Source organism: Panthera uncia (assembly GCF_023721935.1).
Source record: "Panthera uncia isolate 11264 chromosome B3 unlocalized genomic scaffold, Puncia_PCG_1.0 HiC_scaffold_1, whole genome shotgun sequence".
Lineage (NCBI taxonomy): Eukaryota > Metazoa > Chordata > Mammalia > Carnivora > Felidae > Panthera > Panthera uncia.
In genome coordinates, this window is record NW_026057582.1 from 91,840,412 (window position 1) to 91,856,580 (window position 16,169).

The 16,169-nt window shown below is 35.8% G+C and overlaps 1 protein-coding gene across 2 annotated transcripts in view; it reads right to left on the reverse strand.

Annotated features, from left to right (window-relative positions):
* Window positions 1–16,169, reverse strand: part of TRPM7 (transient receptor potential cation channel subfamily M member 7) — a 121,429-nt gene continuing 105,260 nt past the window's right edge. The window contains exons 32-39 of one of the 2 annotated variants that reach the window (XM_049611653.1): window positions 15,293–15,343; window positions 15,147–15,212; window positions 14,291–14,574; window positions 14,064–14,146; window positions 13,695–13,900; window positions 10,383–10,434; window positions 10,153–10,259; window positions 1–1,501 (exon numbers count right to left, since the gene is read on the reverse strand). In XM_049611653.1, coding sequence (XP_049467610.1) covers window positions 1,371–1,501; window positions 10,153–10,259; window positions 10,383–10,434; window positions 13,695–13,900; window positions 14,064–14,146; window positions 14,291–14,574; window positions 15,147–15,212; window positions 15,293–15,343 — 980 coding nt within the window. In that variant the 3' untranslated portion in view covers window positions 1–1,370. Of the gene's footprint in view, window positions 1,502–8,784; window positions 10,260–10,382; window positions 10,435–13,694; window positions 13,901–14,063; window positions 14,147–14,290; window positions 14,575–15,146; window positions 15,213–15,292; window positions 15,344–16,169 lie in introns of those variants that run through there. The other variant, XM_049611652.1, reaches the window with a different exon arrangement.

Genomic DNA, 16,169 nt, shown 5'->3' on the forward strand with positions numbered 1-16,169 from the left:
TCTGTAAACAAGAATAAATTTATTTAATTTCTTTTAAAGATTTAATGATATACAAAATGTATATAGTATAATATCTTTAATACACTTTTTCTTTCTTCCCCTCCCCCCCATTAATATTAAACACTATTTAAACAGCTCATCTCTTCTTGCCTTGTCTGTATCTATGAGATACACTACTGAATACAAGTAAGATTTACACTGCTCCTTCCTAAATAAAAATTAAAATTAGTACCTAGGAAACAAAGAGAAAAAATCAAAGCGTAAAACTTTAGTCAGATGAAAGCTTTTCTTGTTGTTGAGTATTCAACAGTATCTGGGGCAGTTAAAGTACATTTTATTGGCATAAAGTTACATTGCAATCTCCCGACATCACATAATGATAATCCAACTCAATTTCTTAAATAAGTACCACAAACAATACTCATGTTCAGGTGTTCCTACACAATTTTAAATAGAAGCAAGAATTTACGTTTACATTCTGATTTGGTGTACTGTCAATAAGATCTTTGGAGAAGTGTGTAGCTTCCAGGTTGTCACTACAGTTACAGATAGGAAAAAAGCACTTAAACTTTTTTTACAAGGTAACTTCTCTTGAACAACGAGTTAAGTTTCTCCTCTGATATATTTAGGTTAGACCAGTCTACCATGGCTTTCTTCTACTTAACAATGACTTGAAAAAACAATGTTAAAAAAAAAATAACACTAATACTTTTGCACAATTTGGGTTCTATTTAACAAAAAAAAAATTGGCTCCATCTTTAAATATGGAGCCTAATCCTGATTCATAAAGTCCCTCTTTGAAAATAGTTTTCAGCTCAGGCTTCTTGTATCCCTATGGATCTAGAATAACAAATCATCTCCTTTTCCATGGCCAACAAGCATCTAGTTGGGGACTAGTGACATCATCACTCAACACACTAAAACATACTGAGGAAGACGTCTGCCATTTAACCAAAAGGCTGGGTGATTTCTTCATTTCACTAGCTGAATGGCAGGAAACCAGCTGCCAATAAAATCTACACTGACACTTAACTTTGGTTAATGGTATTGCACCACATGAGAGAGGGTGTCACCCTCATCAGAACAAAGTCAAATGAAATCTTCTGCTAAAAGAGCCCTTTAAAAAGTTATAAATACTAATTTTCCTTTACCTTTAAAATTTAACAGCTGCCAGCTGTATCCTATAGGGAGCTCCTGACTGACTAGTTTAATCAGGTCAAAAGAATACCGACCTTTTAACAATGCCATAATCAGCATATTCATTTGCACACATTTTTCTCTATTACCAAACAATTTCCTCCTGAAGGAAAAATGACAAGGTAACATTTTTGTGAGGTGTAGGCAAAAAAAACCACAATGATTCAGTAATATTATAACATCAGACGAATAGAATTAGTTGATTCTGATTCTTTGGTGGAATTTCCAGGCTGAAGAGTCAAATCTGAAGGTTCATCCTGAGGAAATATAATTTTATCAGGTGTATAGTCATTCCTCTTCAGATCTATATTCACACCCCCAACAAAAAAAGAAGAAAAAAGTCAGTATTTCTTAGAAATGAAAAGTTAAGAACATTTTCTAAATCAATTTTCCTCTAAATGTGCCACATCTATTTTCTAGGAGGTAGTTTTTAATTAAAAAGTCACAAAATATATACACATAAAAATGAAATCATTCATTCAACATATAAGTATTCTGCTCTGAGCAAGAGTCAATAACTCATGTAAGAGTGGCAACACAGCAATAAGCAAGGCAGACAGGTATGGTTCCTGCTCTCATGGAACTTATATTCTTGTAGATGAAGAAAAATAAATAGAAAAATAACAGAATTATTATTAGTAACAAATGCTTTGAAGCAAACAGTCTGGTGAGAGCCAGACAAGAGATAGTATAAGCTGATTCTTTTATTAGACAAGGCTGGGCTGAAGAGGCACAGGAGGTAATATTTGAGTAAAGACCTCAATATTGAGAAATGACCTATCAAAGCTCTGAGCAGAGGGAAGTTTAACTGCAGACCGTAAAAAGGAAATGAACTTGGCATTTTTGAAGAATGGCAAGAAGACAGCATGGCTTGTACGTAGTGAATGAGGGGAAGACTAGTAGCAAATGGGGTCAAGCAACAGTTAAAGACCAAGGGTTATCAAAATATAGCCAGTGAGCCAAATCTCACTTGCTGCCTGTTTTTATAAATGGTTTTACTGGAATACAGCTATGCTCATTTGTTTACAGATGTTCTGTGGCTATTTCCGCACTACCATCGTACAGCCAGGTAGCTGAGACATAGGCCATATGGTCCACAAAGCCTAAAATATTTACTACCTTGTCTTTTACAGCAAAGTTTGTTGACCCCTGATTTATGGGATGCAAGCTATGGTAAGGAGTACAGATTACAATGAAAATCTGGGGGCGACTGGGTGGCTCAGTCGGTTGAGCATCCGATTTTGGCTCAGGTCATGATCTCGCCGTCTGTGAGTTCGAGCCTTGCGTCGGGCTCTGTGCTGACAGCTCAGAGCCTGGAGCCTGCTTCAGATGCTGTGTCTCCCTCTCTCTCTGCCCCTCCCCTGCTCATGCTCTGTCTCTCTCTGTCAAAAATAAATAAACATTAAAAAAAAATTTTTAAAAAGAAAATCTGTTGGAAGGTATTAAGCAATATTAAGGAAGGAACATAATCAAATTTAAGTGTCTATTCTGACTGTCATGTGAAGTCTTGTTAGGGGCATTTGGCAAGAACACATGGAAGAAGTGGTGGCAACAAAGATTAAGAGAAATGGATAAATTCTAGGAAGATTTCAGAGCAGAGCAGACAGAGTTCAAAAGACTGGGAATGCAAGGTGAGAGAAAAAAACCAATTAACTTTTAGGTTTTGGTCTAAGCAACTGAGTAAACACTGGTTTACTCAGGGTAAAGCTGAGCTGGAAATGATGGGTGGGAAATGAGAGTCAAGAGTTGTGGAATGGATATACTACCTATAAAGATACTTTAGGGTAACCCAGTAGAGATGCAAGAAACTGAATACAGAAACAGGAGCTCAGGAAAGACAGTAAGTCTTCATTCAGTTAAACATGGTACTATCAGTATGCAGATTACACTTATAGCTATCGGATAGGATGAAATCATTTTGGGAATTATAGACAATAGTTGCAGAATTGGAAAACAATGCAGTAATACCAAGTTTAACTTAAAACTAACCACAGTCATGCACATATCCTTATGCTTTTATCTCCATATAAAATAGAGCTCAGAATATGAACTCTCAGCTGAGAATATGAACTGTTCATTTTGAGTGATAGCCTATATTCAACGATCCAAATACATATTTGCTATTGTATGAGTACATTTTGATAAATTTTAAATTTAAAAGACTGTGCCAGTGTGGCCTTAGGGAATGCAAATTAATTTGTAGTTGTATTGTACACCAAGAACAATGGAGAGAGGTATAACCATGGACAAATTATCTGACTTCTAAAATGTTCTGGAAAATGACAGATTTGGGTTGGAATGTTTTTTTTTTTAAATTTTTAAATTTTTTTCTTTTAACGTTTTATTTATTTTTGAGACAGAGAGAGACAGAGCATGAACGGGGGAGGGTCAGAGAGAGAGGGAGACACAGAATCGGAAGTAGGCTCCAGGCTCTGAGCCATCAGCCCAGAGCCCAGACACGGGGCTCGAACTCACGGACCGCGAGATCGTGACCTGAGCTGAAGTCAGACGCTTAACCGACTGAGCCACCCAGGTGCCCCGGGTTGGAATGTTTTTAAGGTCTCTTCCAAGCTACGAAATCCTGACTACATTAGTAATTTAAAAATTAATTTAAAAAATAGATATACTACTTGAAACATTATTAGATCCAAAACCAAATAAACATTATATCTGGGCTACCTATTAATAAATTCACCACTGTTATGTTCTAGTTCTGGCTAAAATGGACTAAGGATATTCAACTCTGTCTCTCCCACTGATTAGAAGTAAAAAACCTTCACATAAGCATAAAGTCACTATCTCAGGCTCCTGAAAAGTTAAGAGCAGACATATTGAGGAAGGGGATGAAAACCTGAAGAATGGCCTAGCCTAGATTGGTGGTGAGTTTCCTGGGTTTTTTTCCCCCCTCTCTTATTTTTCAAGTTTAGACTTACAGATAGCTGGCTTGATCTCAGAAATGGATAGTGAGCATGGAGAGAAAAAGCTCTAAGACTTTCTGACCAGAAGATCAGGAAGGGGGACTCTGTGGGATGGAGAATGTTGAGGGGAATGCCCTCTTTTTGCTCCTCTGGCCCTTACCTACAAGTCCCAGTCATGAAGAGGCACTTTTGAGGTGGTGGCACCTGGGCAAGCACCTACAATTCCAAGAGAAAACCTTTTTCTGGGACTACAAGAACTAAAAATAGGTATCTTTAAGAGCCAAAAAAATTTTTTTCCCTCTTTTTTCCTTACCATTTAGCATCAGAAATGGACTCAGTTGAAGGAAATGTGTGACAGCATAGGGAAGCCACAATCCTGACTTTCCAGGCAAAGTACCTTATCCATCCCCTGTACCCCCCACCCCTGTCCCGCTCTAACCAAAAAAAAAAAAAAAAAAAAAAAAAAGGCCTTGAAAATCACAAAATATGGAATCATGGAAAGGAGGAAAATGGAGAGAGGGATACCCTAAATTTGTGTATGAAATCCCAAGTTCACCTTTGAGTGGCAAATATGTGAAAAGACAGCATAGGATGGGCTTTGAGGACTAAACTATGTGCTGACCTCCACTCAGTTTCCAGACTTGACCATGTTTGACACAGTGAGGCTGACCTAAGTAATACTGCAAAAGCTTTGAAAACTAAACTGACATTGGAATCACAGCTATAAAAGGTAGACTAGGACTTGTAAATTGAGCTTAAATGAGCTGTCTACTAACACAAATAAACAAAAATCAACATTCTCTAGAGGATTTTTAGTAAGAATGAGAATCTCCTCGTCAAAATATCTAGGACACATTCTAAAATTACCAGATACAAAGAACTAGAAACATCTCAAAGAAAAAGACAAGTGATGCCAACCTTAAGATTATTCTGATGGAATGATACAAGACTTTAAACCAGCTATTACGACCATATTCCATGAAGTAGTGCAAACAAACTTGAGATGAATGAAAAAAACAAGTTTTCAGCAGAGAAATAATCAGTATAAAAGAACCAAAAGGAAGTTTATAGGACTGAAAAACATAACTGAAACAACAAATCCAGTGTGCGGGCTTAAAAGCAGAATGAAGAAATGAAGAGTAAGGGAAAAGTCTGTGAACTTGACAGAGCAATAGAAATTATTCAATCTAAACAACAGACAAAAAATAATTTTTAAGGAAATAACCAGAGACTCAAGTCCCTGAGAAACAATATAAACATGTCTAATATTCTTTTTTTTTAATGTTTATTTATTTCTGAGACAGAGAGAGACAGAGCATGAGTGGGGGAGGGGCAGAGAGAGAGGGAGACACAGAATCAGAAGAAGGCTCCAGGCTCTGAGCTGTCAGCACAGAGCCCGACGTGGGGCTCCAACTTACAAACCGTGAGATCATGACCTGAGCCAAAGCCAGTTGCTCAACCGACTGAGCCACCCAGGTGCCCAAAAATGTCTAATATTCTTATTATGTGAGCCTCAAAAAGAGATGAAAAGGGATTGATGCAGAACAAATATTTGAAGAACAGCTAAAAACTTCCTCAATTTGATAAAAATCATAAATTTACAAATTCAAGAAGCTAAGCAAACCTGAACCAAGATAAACTGAGAAAAACCTACAACTAGACATCTCATAATCAAACTGCTGAAAATCCAAATTTTGAAACAAGCTAGATTATAATGATACATCACATATAGGGGAAGAACAATTCAAATGACTGTGGAATTTTCATCAGAGATAACAGAGGCCAGAAAACAGCAAACATTTTCTATGCCCTGAAAGAAATATCAACCTAAAATTCTAGATCCAGTAAAAAATAGCCTTCGAGAATGAAGGCAAAATATACACATTCTTGATAAGAAGAACTAAGAGCAACCACTAAAAAAAATAAACATAAAGATAAAACAATACGAAAACAGAGTGGGGGGGGGTGGAAAAAGAAGGCATTAATCAGAAAAACAGTACAACAGAAGATCTGTATCTAATCACATCAATAATTATGTAAAATGTAAAGGGTCTGAAACACTAGTTAAAAATGGAAATTAAGTAAAAAAAAAAAAAAAAACAAAAAACCACAAAAAAACAAATTAAACCTATGACCCAACTATATGCTGTCTGCAAGCAGCCCACTTCAAATATAATTAACATATATATAAGGGGCTCCTGGGTGGCTCAGTCGGTTGAGCGTCTGACTTTGGCTCAGGTCATGATCTCATGGTTCACGGGTTAAGAGTTCCATGTTGGGCTGTGTGCTGACAGCTCAGTCTGGAGCCAGATTTGGATTCTATATCTCCCTCTCTCTCTGCCCCTTCCCTGTTTGCATGCTCCTGCTAAAAAAAAGAAGAAAGAAAGAAAGAAAAAGAAAGAAGAAAGAGAGAGAGAGAGAGAGAGAAAGGAAGGAAGGAAGGAAGAAAAGAAAGAAAGAAAGAAAGAAAGAAAGAGAAAGGAAGAAATTTATTTATAGAAGTAAACTTTTTGTTAGAAAAGGCCTCAAATCAATAATCCAAGTATTTCCCCCCCCCCCCAGGTTCATTTCTTATTATTATTTCTTTTTATTTTATTTTTTGTTAAAATTTACATCCAAATTAGTTAGCATATAGTGCAACAATGATTTCAGGAGTAGATTCCTTAGTGCCTCTTACCCATTTAGCCCATCCCCCCCTCCTACGACCCCTCCAGTAACCCTCAGTTTGTTCTCCATATTTATGAGTCTCTTCTGTTTTGTCCCCCTCCCTGTTTTTATATTATTTTTGTTTCCCTTCCCTTATGTTGATCTGTTTTGTCTCTTAAAGTCCTCATATGAGTGACATCATATGATTTTTGTCTAATTTCACTTAGCATAATACCCTCCAGTTCCATCCACGTAGTTGCAAATGGCAAGATTTCATTCTTTTTGATTGCTGAGTAATACTCCATTGTATGTATATATACCACATTTTCTTTATCCATTCATCCATCGATGGACATTTGGGGTCTTTCCATACTTTGGCTATTGTGGATAGTGCTCTATAAACATGGGGGTGCATGTGTCCCTTCGAAACAGCACACCTGTATCCCTTGGATAAATGCCTAGTAGTGCAATTGCTGGGTCTTAGGGTAGTTCTATTTTTAGTTTTTTGACGAACCTCCATACTGTTTTCCAGAGTGGCTGCACCAGCTTGCATTCCCAAATAATCCAAGTTTTTACTTTAACAAAGAACAAATGACCCAAAGCAAGCAGAAAGACAGAATAAAGAGAATAAATCAATGAAATTGAAAACAGAAAGTAGAGTAAAACAATGTAAAGAAAAGCTGGTTCTCTCAAAGTATCAAAAGAACTAATAAACCTTAGCCAGAATGGCCAAGAAACAAAAAACAAATTATCATAAGAAAGGACTCACGAGATCCCAGACATTGAACAAATTAGTATATAAATAACCCTATGCCCATAAATTTGACAACTTAAGTAAAACAAACCAATTCCTTGAAAGACACAAAACTCACTAAAACTCAATTTAAAAAATGGATGACCCTTTGGGGGTGCCTGGGTGGCTCAGTCAGTTGAGCGTCCGACTTCGGCTCGGGTCATGATCTCGCAATTCGTGAGTTTGAGCCCCACATCGGGCTCTGTGCTGACAGCTCAGAGCCTGGAGCCTGCTTCAAATTCTCTGTCTCCCTCTCTCTCTGCCCCTCCCGTGGTCTCTGTCTCTCAAAAATGAATAAACATTAAATAAATAAATAATAAAAAAATGGATGACCCCAACAATCCTACATCAATTAACATATTAAACTGTTCCTTAAAAACCATCTGACAAAGAACTTCAGACTGAGAGAGTTTTACTTGACAATTCTATCAAACATTTAAAATGAGAAAAGTATCGATTCTATATAATTTGTTCCTCGAAAAAGAAGAGGTGTGAACATTTCTACCTTATTTTTAAGGTTAATATTATGGTGATACCAAAAGAAGAGAAAGATAGTACAAGGAAAAAAAAAAATACAAACATAGACCAATATTCTTCATGAACACAGATGCAAAAAGCCTCAACAACATATGAATAAAATGAGTCCAACAATACATAAAAAAGGGTAATCTATCATGACAAAATAGTCTGTCCTGAATGCATGACTGGTTCAACATTTCAAAAATCGAGGCAATACAATGTACTATTAACCTATTAAAGAAGAAAACACAAATGACCATATAAACACATGCAGACAAAATATCTGACAAAATTTAATACCCATTCAGGAGAAGCACTTTCAAGAAACAAGAAGTGAAGAAAATTTTCTCAACCTAATACAGTACATCTAAAAAACTCTTACAAGCTAGCATCATGTTAATGGTGGAAGACCGAAGGCTTTCCCTTTAAGATCAGGAACAAAGCAGATTCTACTTTCACTATTCCTTTCACTATTCAACACTGTATGAGAATTCCTTGCCAGTGCAAAAAGTCAAGAAAAAAGAAATAAAAGGCATATAGGTTGAAAAGGAATATAACTGTCTCTACTATCTATACAGAAAATTCCAGTAAGTTTACAAAACAAAACAAAAACAATTCCTAGAATTACGTTAGTTTAGTTGTAGGATACAAGGTCAACAAAAAACAAAAACAAAAAAACCTCCAAACAATAACAACAAAACTCAAACCAAACAAAAAAATAAACAAAAATTAAAAAAAAAAAACCCAAACCAAAGAAAAAACCCAAGGTCAATAAAGAAAGAAAAAAAACAAACACAAAAATTAATGGTCTTTCTGTACATTAACAATCAACAATTAAAAACAGTGGCATTGGGGCATCTGGGTGGCTCAGTCCATTGGGTGTCCGACTTCGGCTCAGGTCTTGCTGTTTGTGAGTTCGAGCTCTGCGTCAGGCTCTGTGCTGACAGCTCAGAGCCTGGAGCCTGCTTCTGATTCTGTCTTCCTCATAAATAAACATTAAAAAAAAAAAGTAGCATTTACATGCTTACTATGTGCCTGGCACTGTTCTAGGTACTTCACAAATACTAATTCATTTAATTCTAAAAAACAAAACAAAACAAAAAACCTATCTCTATAATGTAGGTATTTTCTGGACCCATGCAACCTGGCTCCTAACTCCAACCTCTTAACTACTGAGTTATCTATCAGTCATAATGACAGGGACATTAAAAAACACAGCTCAAGGGTTAAGTCTCAGGCAGAGACTTTTTTTAAAAAATTTTTAATGTTTATTTTTCAGAGAGAGAGAGAGAGAGAGAGAGCGCATGAGCAGTGGAAGGGCAGAGAAAGAGAGGGAGACACAGAATCAGAAGCAGGCTCTAGGCTCCAAGCTGTCAGCACAGAGCCCAACGCAGGGCTCGAATTCACAAATTGCGAGATTGTGACCTGAGCCGAAGTTGGACGCTTAACAGCTCAACCGAATGAGCCACCCAGGCACCCCTCAGGAAGCTGTAATTTTTAAAAAGTTTCACAGGGAGGCTGATACACACCAAAGAATGAGAACCACTGGTTTGTGCTATAGCTTAGATTCAATAACTTGTAATTTTTCAAATGTATAAATGAAATTACAATCCTGAGAGAATATATCTGAAGTTCTTGTTCCTGCTTCATGGGAATACTCCTCCAAGTCTTTGCCAGGCTAACTTTAAAGTCTATTTAACCTTCAGTTTTAGGCAATCTGTCAGTTCCTCAGGTAGCACTCCCTGACCTCTTACCTGCTTACCTGTTCTATTTCTTCTGTTTGGCATTAACGACAGTCCTGTTAATCCTGTCAGTATCTAAGATTTGACTAAATTCCATTGAGGTCAGGGATCATGTTTGTCTGGTTCACAATTATACTGTTAACATCTAGCACAATTCTTGGCAGCGAGCAGACACATAATAAATGTATTAAATTAATGAACTTTGTATTTTTAAAAGCAATTAAAGAAAACATAGATCCATTTATTAAATAATGTGTATTTATGCCCTCAGCTTTATGAAGAATTGTAGTAACCAAATGTGCTAACAATTTATACATTATACTAAGAAAATGTTTACCTGGAAGTTTAAGCTTTCTACAACAAGAATTACAGTGATGTTTTGCTCTAAAGTTTTTTATTGCATCTTCACCTAGATTTGCTGGGCCAAAAACCATATCACAGGATCTGTGGAATTGGTAGTTAAAAAAAGAAAAAAGAAAAAAAAAAAAAAAAAGACAGTTTATGCAAATAGAAATGTAGAATTTGAAATTATAAAAATATCTTCATGAAATTATTAAAACTTATTACCTCTTTTCTTCTGCTTTTATCACAGATGGATCAGTCAAATTTTCACCCACACCTTTATATGTATATATAAAAAAAGATAATTTATATCATATAATTGATACAAACATTGACATTTGCATAATAAAAAGTTATGAGAGATTTTATAGCATCAATTATTATGCAATGTTAAATTATTCAAGAGTATAGGTTTTCTCTCTTGGTATTTCGTAACTTGTGACCTTAACACTGCACCTAGGACAAACACAGCTCCCGCACCAGGAATAAAAGTTAATTGTCAGAGTTGGGAGATAGGCAGGTGGACTCCTGATGGCACTTCCTTTTGATGCAACAGGGACAAAGCTGGAAAACAAACAGTTTATGTAAACAGTTTACATGATCTCCCCCTTTTTCACCTTATTAGCAAAGAACATTTTGGAACACGAAGGCATAATTTATAGGCCATTTTTAAAGTGTTTCCCATTTTTAAAAATCATATACTACCACATTTATCTTCTTGCAAAATATTCAGGTTACATAAAGAATAAGATTGTGAACATCTTCCTTTACTTCCATTCCTCCCGAGAGGTACTAAAAGTGTAATTAAATATTTTCAGTCTTTCTTATCTATTTACTCATATAAAAGAATACCTAATTGACCTACTACTCATCAGATTGGTAAAGATTAAGAATATTTAGTACTGGAGAGTCCGCAGAGAAATGGGAACTCATATACAGTGCTAAGTATGTGTTCCTATAACCTTTTGGAAAAATAACCCAGTGGCTGTTAAAATTGCATTCATGTCTTCTTACTAAGCCAATTCAGAAATCTACTTAATGGAAATGAAAGTAGCAGTACATGAGTATATTTGTTGCAGCACTGTTTACAGTAGCAAAAAAAAAAGAAAAAAAAGGGGGGGTAAATCATGCCACCCCTCCATACTATAGGTTATCATGCATGCATCTATTAAAAGCAGTAACTCAGATTTATCAGTAATGACCCAAAAGATGTCCATGATATATTGTTAGGTAGACAAAAACAAATCTCACACACACACTCACACACACACACACACACACACACACACACACACACACACGAGGCATCATCCCAGTTGGAGGAAAATCACAACACAAAACAAAAGATTAAAAATAAGGAAAAAAAAACCCTCTATTTGTGTACAGTATTTGTCTTCACCAAAGTTAGAGAAATAATAAAATGGGAAAACTTTTTAATATATTTTCATATTGTTTGTGGTAATCGTGTAAAATATTTTTTTAATGTTTATTTTTGAAAGAGAGAATGCGAGTGAGCAGAGGATGGGTAGAGAGAGAAGGAGAAAGAATCCCAAGCAGGCTCTACACTATCCATGCAGAGCCCGTGGGGCTCAAACTCATGAACCATGAAATCATGACTTGAGCCAAAATCAAGAGTCAGATGCTCAACCAACTGAGCCACCCAGGCGCCCCTTGTGTAAAACAGCTCTATGAAAAATGGCTCCAGGAACACATTAATGTAATAATGTAATGTAAAGAACATTAAAACTACTTTGTTTACTGAAAATAAGTCCCATCTTTTATTTTCATTTATTTAAAGTTTATTTTTGAGAAAGAGGGAGAGAGAGAGAGAGAGAGTCAGGTGCTAGCAGAGGAGGGACAGAGAGAGAGGGAGACTGAATCAGAAGCAGGCTCCAGGCTCTGAGCTGTCAGCACAGAGCCCGACACGGGGCTCAAACTCAAAGACTGCGAGATCATGACCTGAGCCCAAGTTGGAGGTTTAACCAACTAAGCTACCTAGGCGTCCTTATTTTCATTTATTTATTTTTTTTAAATAAGCTCTATGTTCAACATGGGGCTTGAACTCACGACCGTGAGATCAAGAGTTGCATGCCCTACTGACTGAGCCAGCCAGGCACCCCAACTCCCATCTTTTAAATTAGGAATTCAGATAAAATCTGTTTGGCTTTACCTCCTATGCATGTTTGAAGATAATTAAATGACACTATTTAAGAATATACTTAAAGATCTTTTTTACTTAATTGGATTGACCTAATAATACAGATCAGTTTTCACTTTATATACTATTAAATCATTTATGTAAAATGATGAACTACTGAAAAAAGGGTAGCTATTTTTACAGATTTTCTTTCTTCAGCTTGATTCCATGCCATTTGCTTTTCAGCAAAATCCTTTATATCTGTGACTATATGTAACAAAAGAAGTCATCAAGTGATAAACATTCTAAATAACTCTTCTTATGTATAGATTTTGAAATCTGCTCTATGTTGACATTTGAAATTAAGGCTGCTCTTTCGGGAAAAAAATCATGGAAGTTATAATAAGAAAGTACAACTCAGAGCGGGCAACCTGCTCAGTTTTATTTTCCTCTGACCCTGCAGACAGACAATACTCTAAGCAAATGTGCCCTCTCCAAGCCACAATTTCCATTTTTTTCTTTTCCACATATGACAGATTCTGTCTACAAAAATGGTTATGATCAGTTTTTCCTTCCTTGTATAGATGCTACTCCACCCAAGTGCTGGAATCCATTCCCCACTTCTTGAACTGGGCTATCTTTATTATCTGCCTTGATCAGTAAAATGTGGAGGAAGAGATGTGGGCCAGTTCTGGAACTAATCTTAAGAGTTTCTGCTTTTTCTCTGGAGGAAGCTAGCTGCTATGTAAAAATCTAACTACCTGAAACTACCATGTTATGACAAAGGTCACAGATAACTAGCCACATGGAGAGATCACTTGGTGGAGAAATGAGGGATTCAGATGTCAGTGAACAGAAACCTCAGACATTTGACTCTAGTCATGTTGTTCATGCTTATTCTCCAGCCATTTGAACCTTCTGAGGAGACAGCAGAGATAAGCCATCCCCACCATGTCCCATCCAAATTCCTGAACCAAAGAACTGGAAACAAATAAAATGATAGTTTTAATCCCTAAATATTTAGATAGTTTAGTTCACAATAATAGATAACATAAACACCAAGAACAGGAACACATGCTACTGTTTTAAATAAACAGTATAGTTTTAAAAGACTAAAACTACATATACATCTAAGAGTAGAATAGTGGATTGCATGTGTTTCTGCTCATCAAAAAAATATATATATTATGTAAGTAATAATCAAGGAAGCAAGATCCCACTATTCAGGGCCCTGATGGCTATATGCTAAGGCTGTTATTGACTTGCTTTTTTAACAGCTTTTACTAACCTGAGGTTTTACCTATCTATAAGTTAGAAGATGACCGTATATCATTCATAACACATGAACAGGTGAGAACCTACTGTACAATTTTACTTTAGCAATACTTTAATAAATTTACCTTGTAAATCAAGTACCAATAGCTCCCCTCTTGTATATTCATATGTCCAGTGGCTAAAGGCCAGCATGATTTCTTCCAGTGTATTAGTTGGTATAATCTCATCACCATTATTATTGTTGTATTTTCTAAATTCTCCAGTCATACATTCTTCCACAGCAAACCACTGTCCTGCTGAATGGCAATACAGCAGGAAAACTTCAAGGAACCTTATGAAAAACAGTTATAGATATTACTAGTAGTTTTGTTAATAAAATTCTAATTGAGCTTTTAAATGGGTAAATAATTAAATATTCAGCATTAATAACGAAGGTCAAAAGACAATGGTATCCAGATAAAACTGCAAGATCTCAGAAAAATTTCAAGATTTACCTTGGAGAATATGGTATGGATTTGGGTTTCATTTGGTTGAAAGCAAATGTGAGCTTTTGTGCTGCTCTCTGTTGCTGAATTTCCTACAGAACAACAACAAAAAAATACACCAAAAAAATCCCCTTGCTGAACACTGAAACTAAGAGGTTTTTTGGTTTAACATACTTTAGAAGACAAAACATGAACTCCAAATAATGTTCTACTGTTACGCATTCACTAGCACTTACTCTGAGACAGAGATGCAGAACTGTATCTTCCTTATAAATACTTGACCATGTGTTGACCACCTCAGGAAGAAAAGATTTGATAATATAAAGATGACCTGATTTGAGGATATCATGTTCTGACCAGGTACACTGTACTTTGACAGCTCTCCGTAAACCTCCTCCCATCTCCTCTTTACTTAAAAACTCTATTTTGGCACAGAGGCCAAGCTGTGACCAAGACGACATGCTGTTATTCAGTATACTGGGTGAACTCTCTTCCAAGCGATACACTGTGACAGGCTCACCTGCAAGATGAACGGACACAATTTGGGGTCAAATTATGACCCTTTAAAATGACAAAGTAGAATAAAAATTGGCAGGTATCTTGTTAAGATTAAGTAAGAAACAGAAAATGAACTGGACAAAGTTGTAATTTTATAACGGAAGTTTAAGGGCAACAAATGCTCAGAAATCAAGAATCTACTAATATTTCTAAATTTATGTATATTAGTAATAATAAGCATTTTTGAAATTATGATCATTTTCAAGAAAAACTTTAAGAAAGCAACTGTTCCACAAAATTTGTGATGTCAACTTATCTATGCTTTCTATACTAAACAATGGGTTAAGATCCTTTCTTAATTAGAATACACTATTACTTCTGGATATGCTGAAAATACAGAAATCTAATATTTCTGATCACTCCTTCTTCTATTTAAACTATACCTGACTCTTGCTAATTAAAATTTATATGAAATTGACACTTCTCAACGTGACCCTTCCTTCTATTACCACCCATGTTCTACATCACAGCTAAAAATCACACTATTAATAAAAGGTTTATTTTCTCCTTCATTTCTTTACTATTTGGATTTACCTCTTGGAGGCACAGGTGTAAATGGAATGCTCTGGGATAATCTCATCAAATTATTTCTTTCCACAGCTGCACAAAAATGAGAGAAAAATAATGAAATCCTTTCTAAAAGCTCAAAATAGTTAGATTTTGTTTTTAATAATACTGACCTGAGTAATAGTAATTTGTATCCATAACTGGTTTAAATGGAGAAGCGAGACCTAAAATGGCAAATAAACAAATGAAACCCTTTTAAAAGTACTAATGTGGTATAAAAATTTTTGCTCATTCTCATATAATCAATCATCCTAAGTTCCCTTCATATAAGCTCTCTTCACTGAACAGAAAAAACAAATAGTAAAATACATTCATCATGTGCTTGCTCTATTATCCTTTTTCATTGTGCCAGATTAGTCCTAACTGTGCACTCAGATACCTGGAAGGGAAAAAGCACGTGACATTTCACACTCTCCTGTCATAAGCTGCGCTTTTCCCACACCCTCCACCCCCACACAAAAAGGAAAAGATCTTTTAGTTTAGGAGCTGGAGCTTGTAACCAAGTAACCATTTTAGTGGGCTGACCATAAGAAGATGAACTTCTGGAATGTGAAACATACCCAAAAGCCCTTCCTCCATATTTAAATGTATTTGAGGATTTGACTTTTTAACTGTAATGAGAAGACTGGAGAATCAATTGAATTTGCCATGTGTTAAGTTTACAGAATATTAATGAAAAAGACCTTACTGTCTTGAGAAGAAAATCAGTCAATAGTTTTAATACTATGTAGGAAGTATAAAATATACACATTATATATATATTATAGGACTATATATACACATGTATATATGATGTATATATGTATGTATATATGTATATATGATGTATATATACATCATAGGACTATAGAGGAGGGGTACTAAATGCCTTCTGCTTGCAGAAAGGTTGAAGGATGTCTCAGAGAAAGAGAAGGGGAAAAAGAATAGTCTGGAAGACAGTGGTGTGGTCAGGGCAACATTTTCAGACACGGAACTGTTAAAGCACATGCT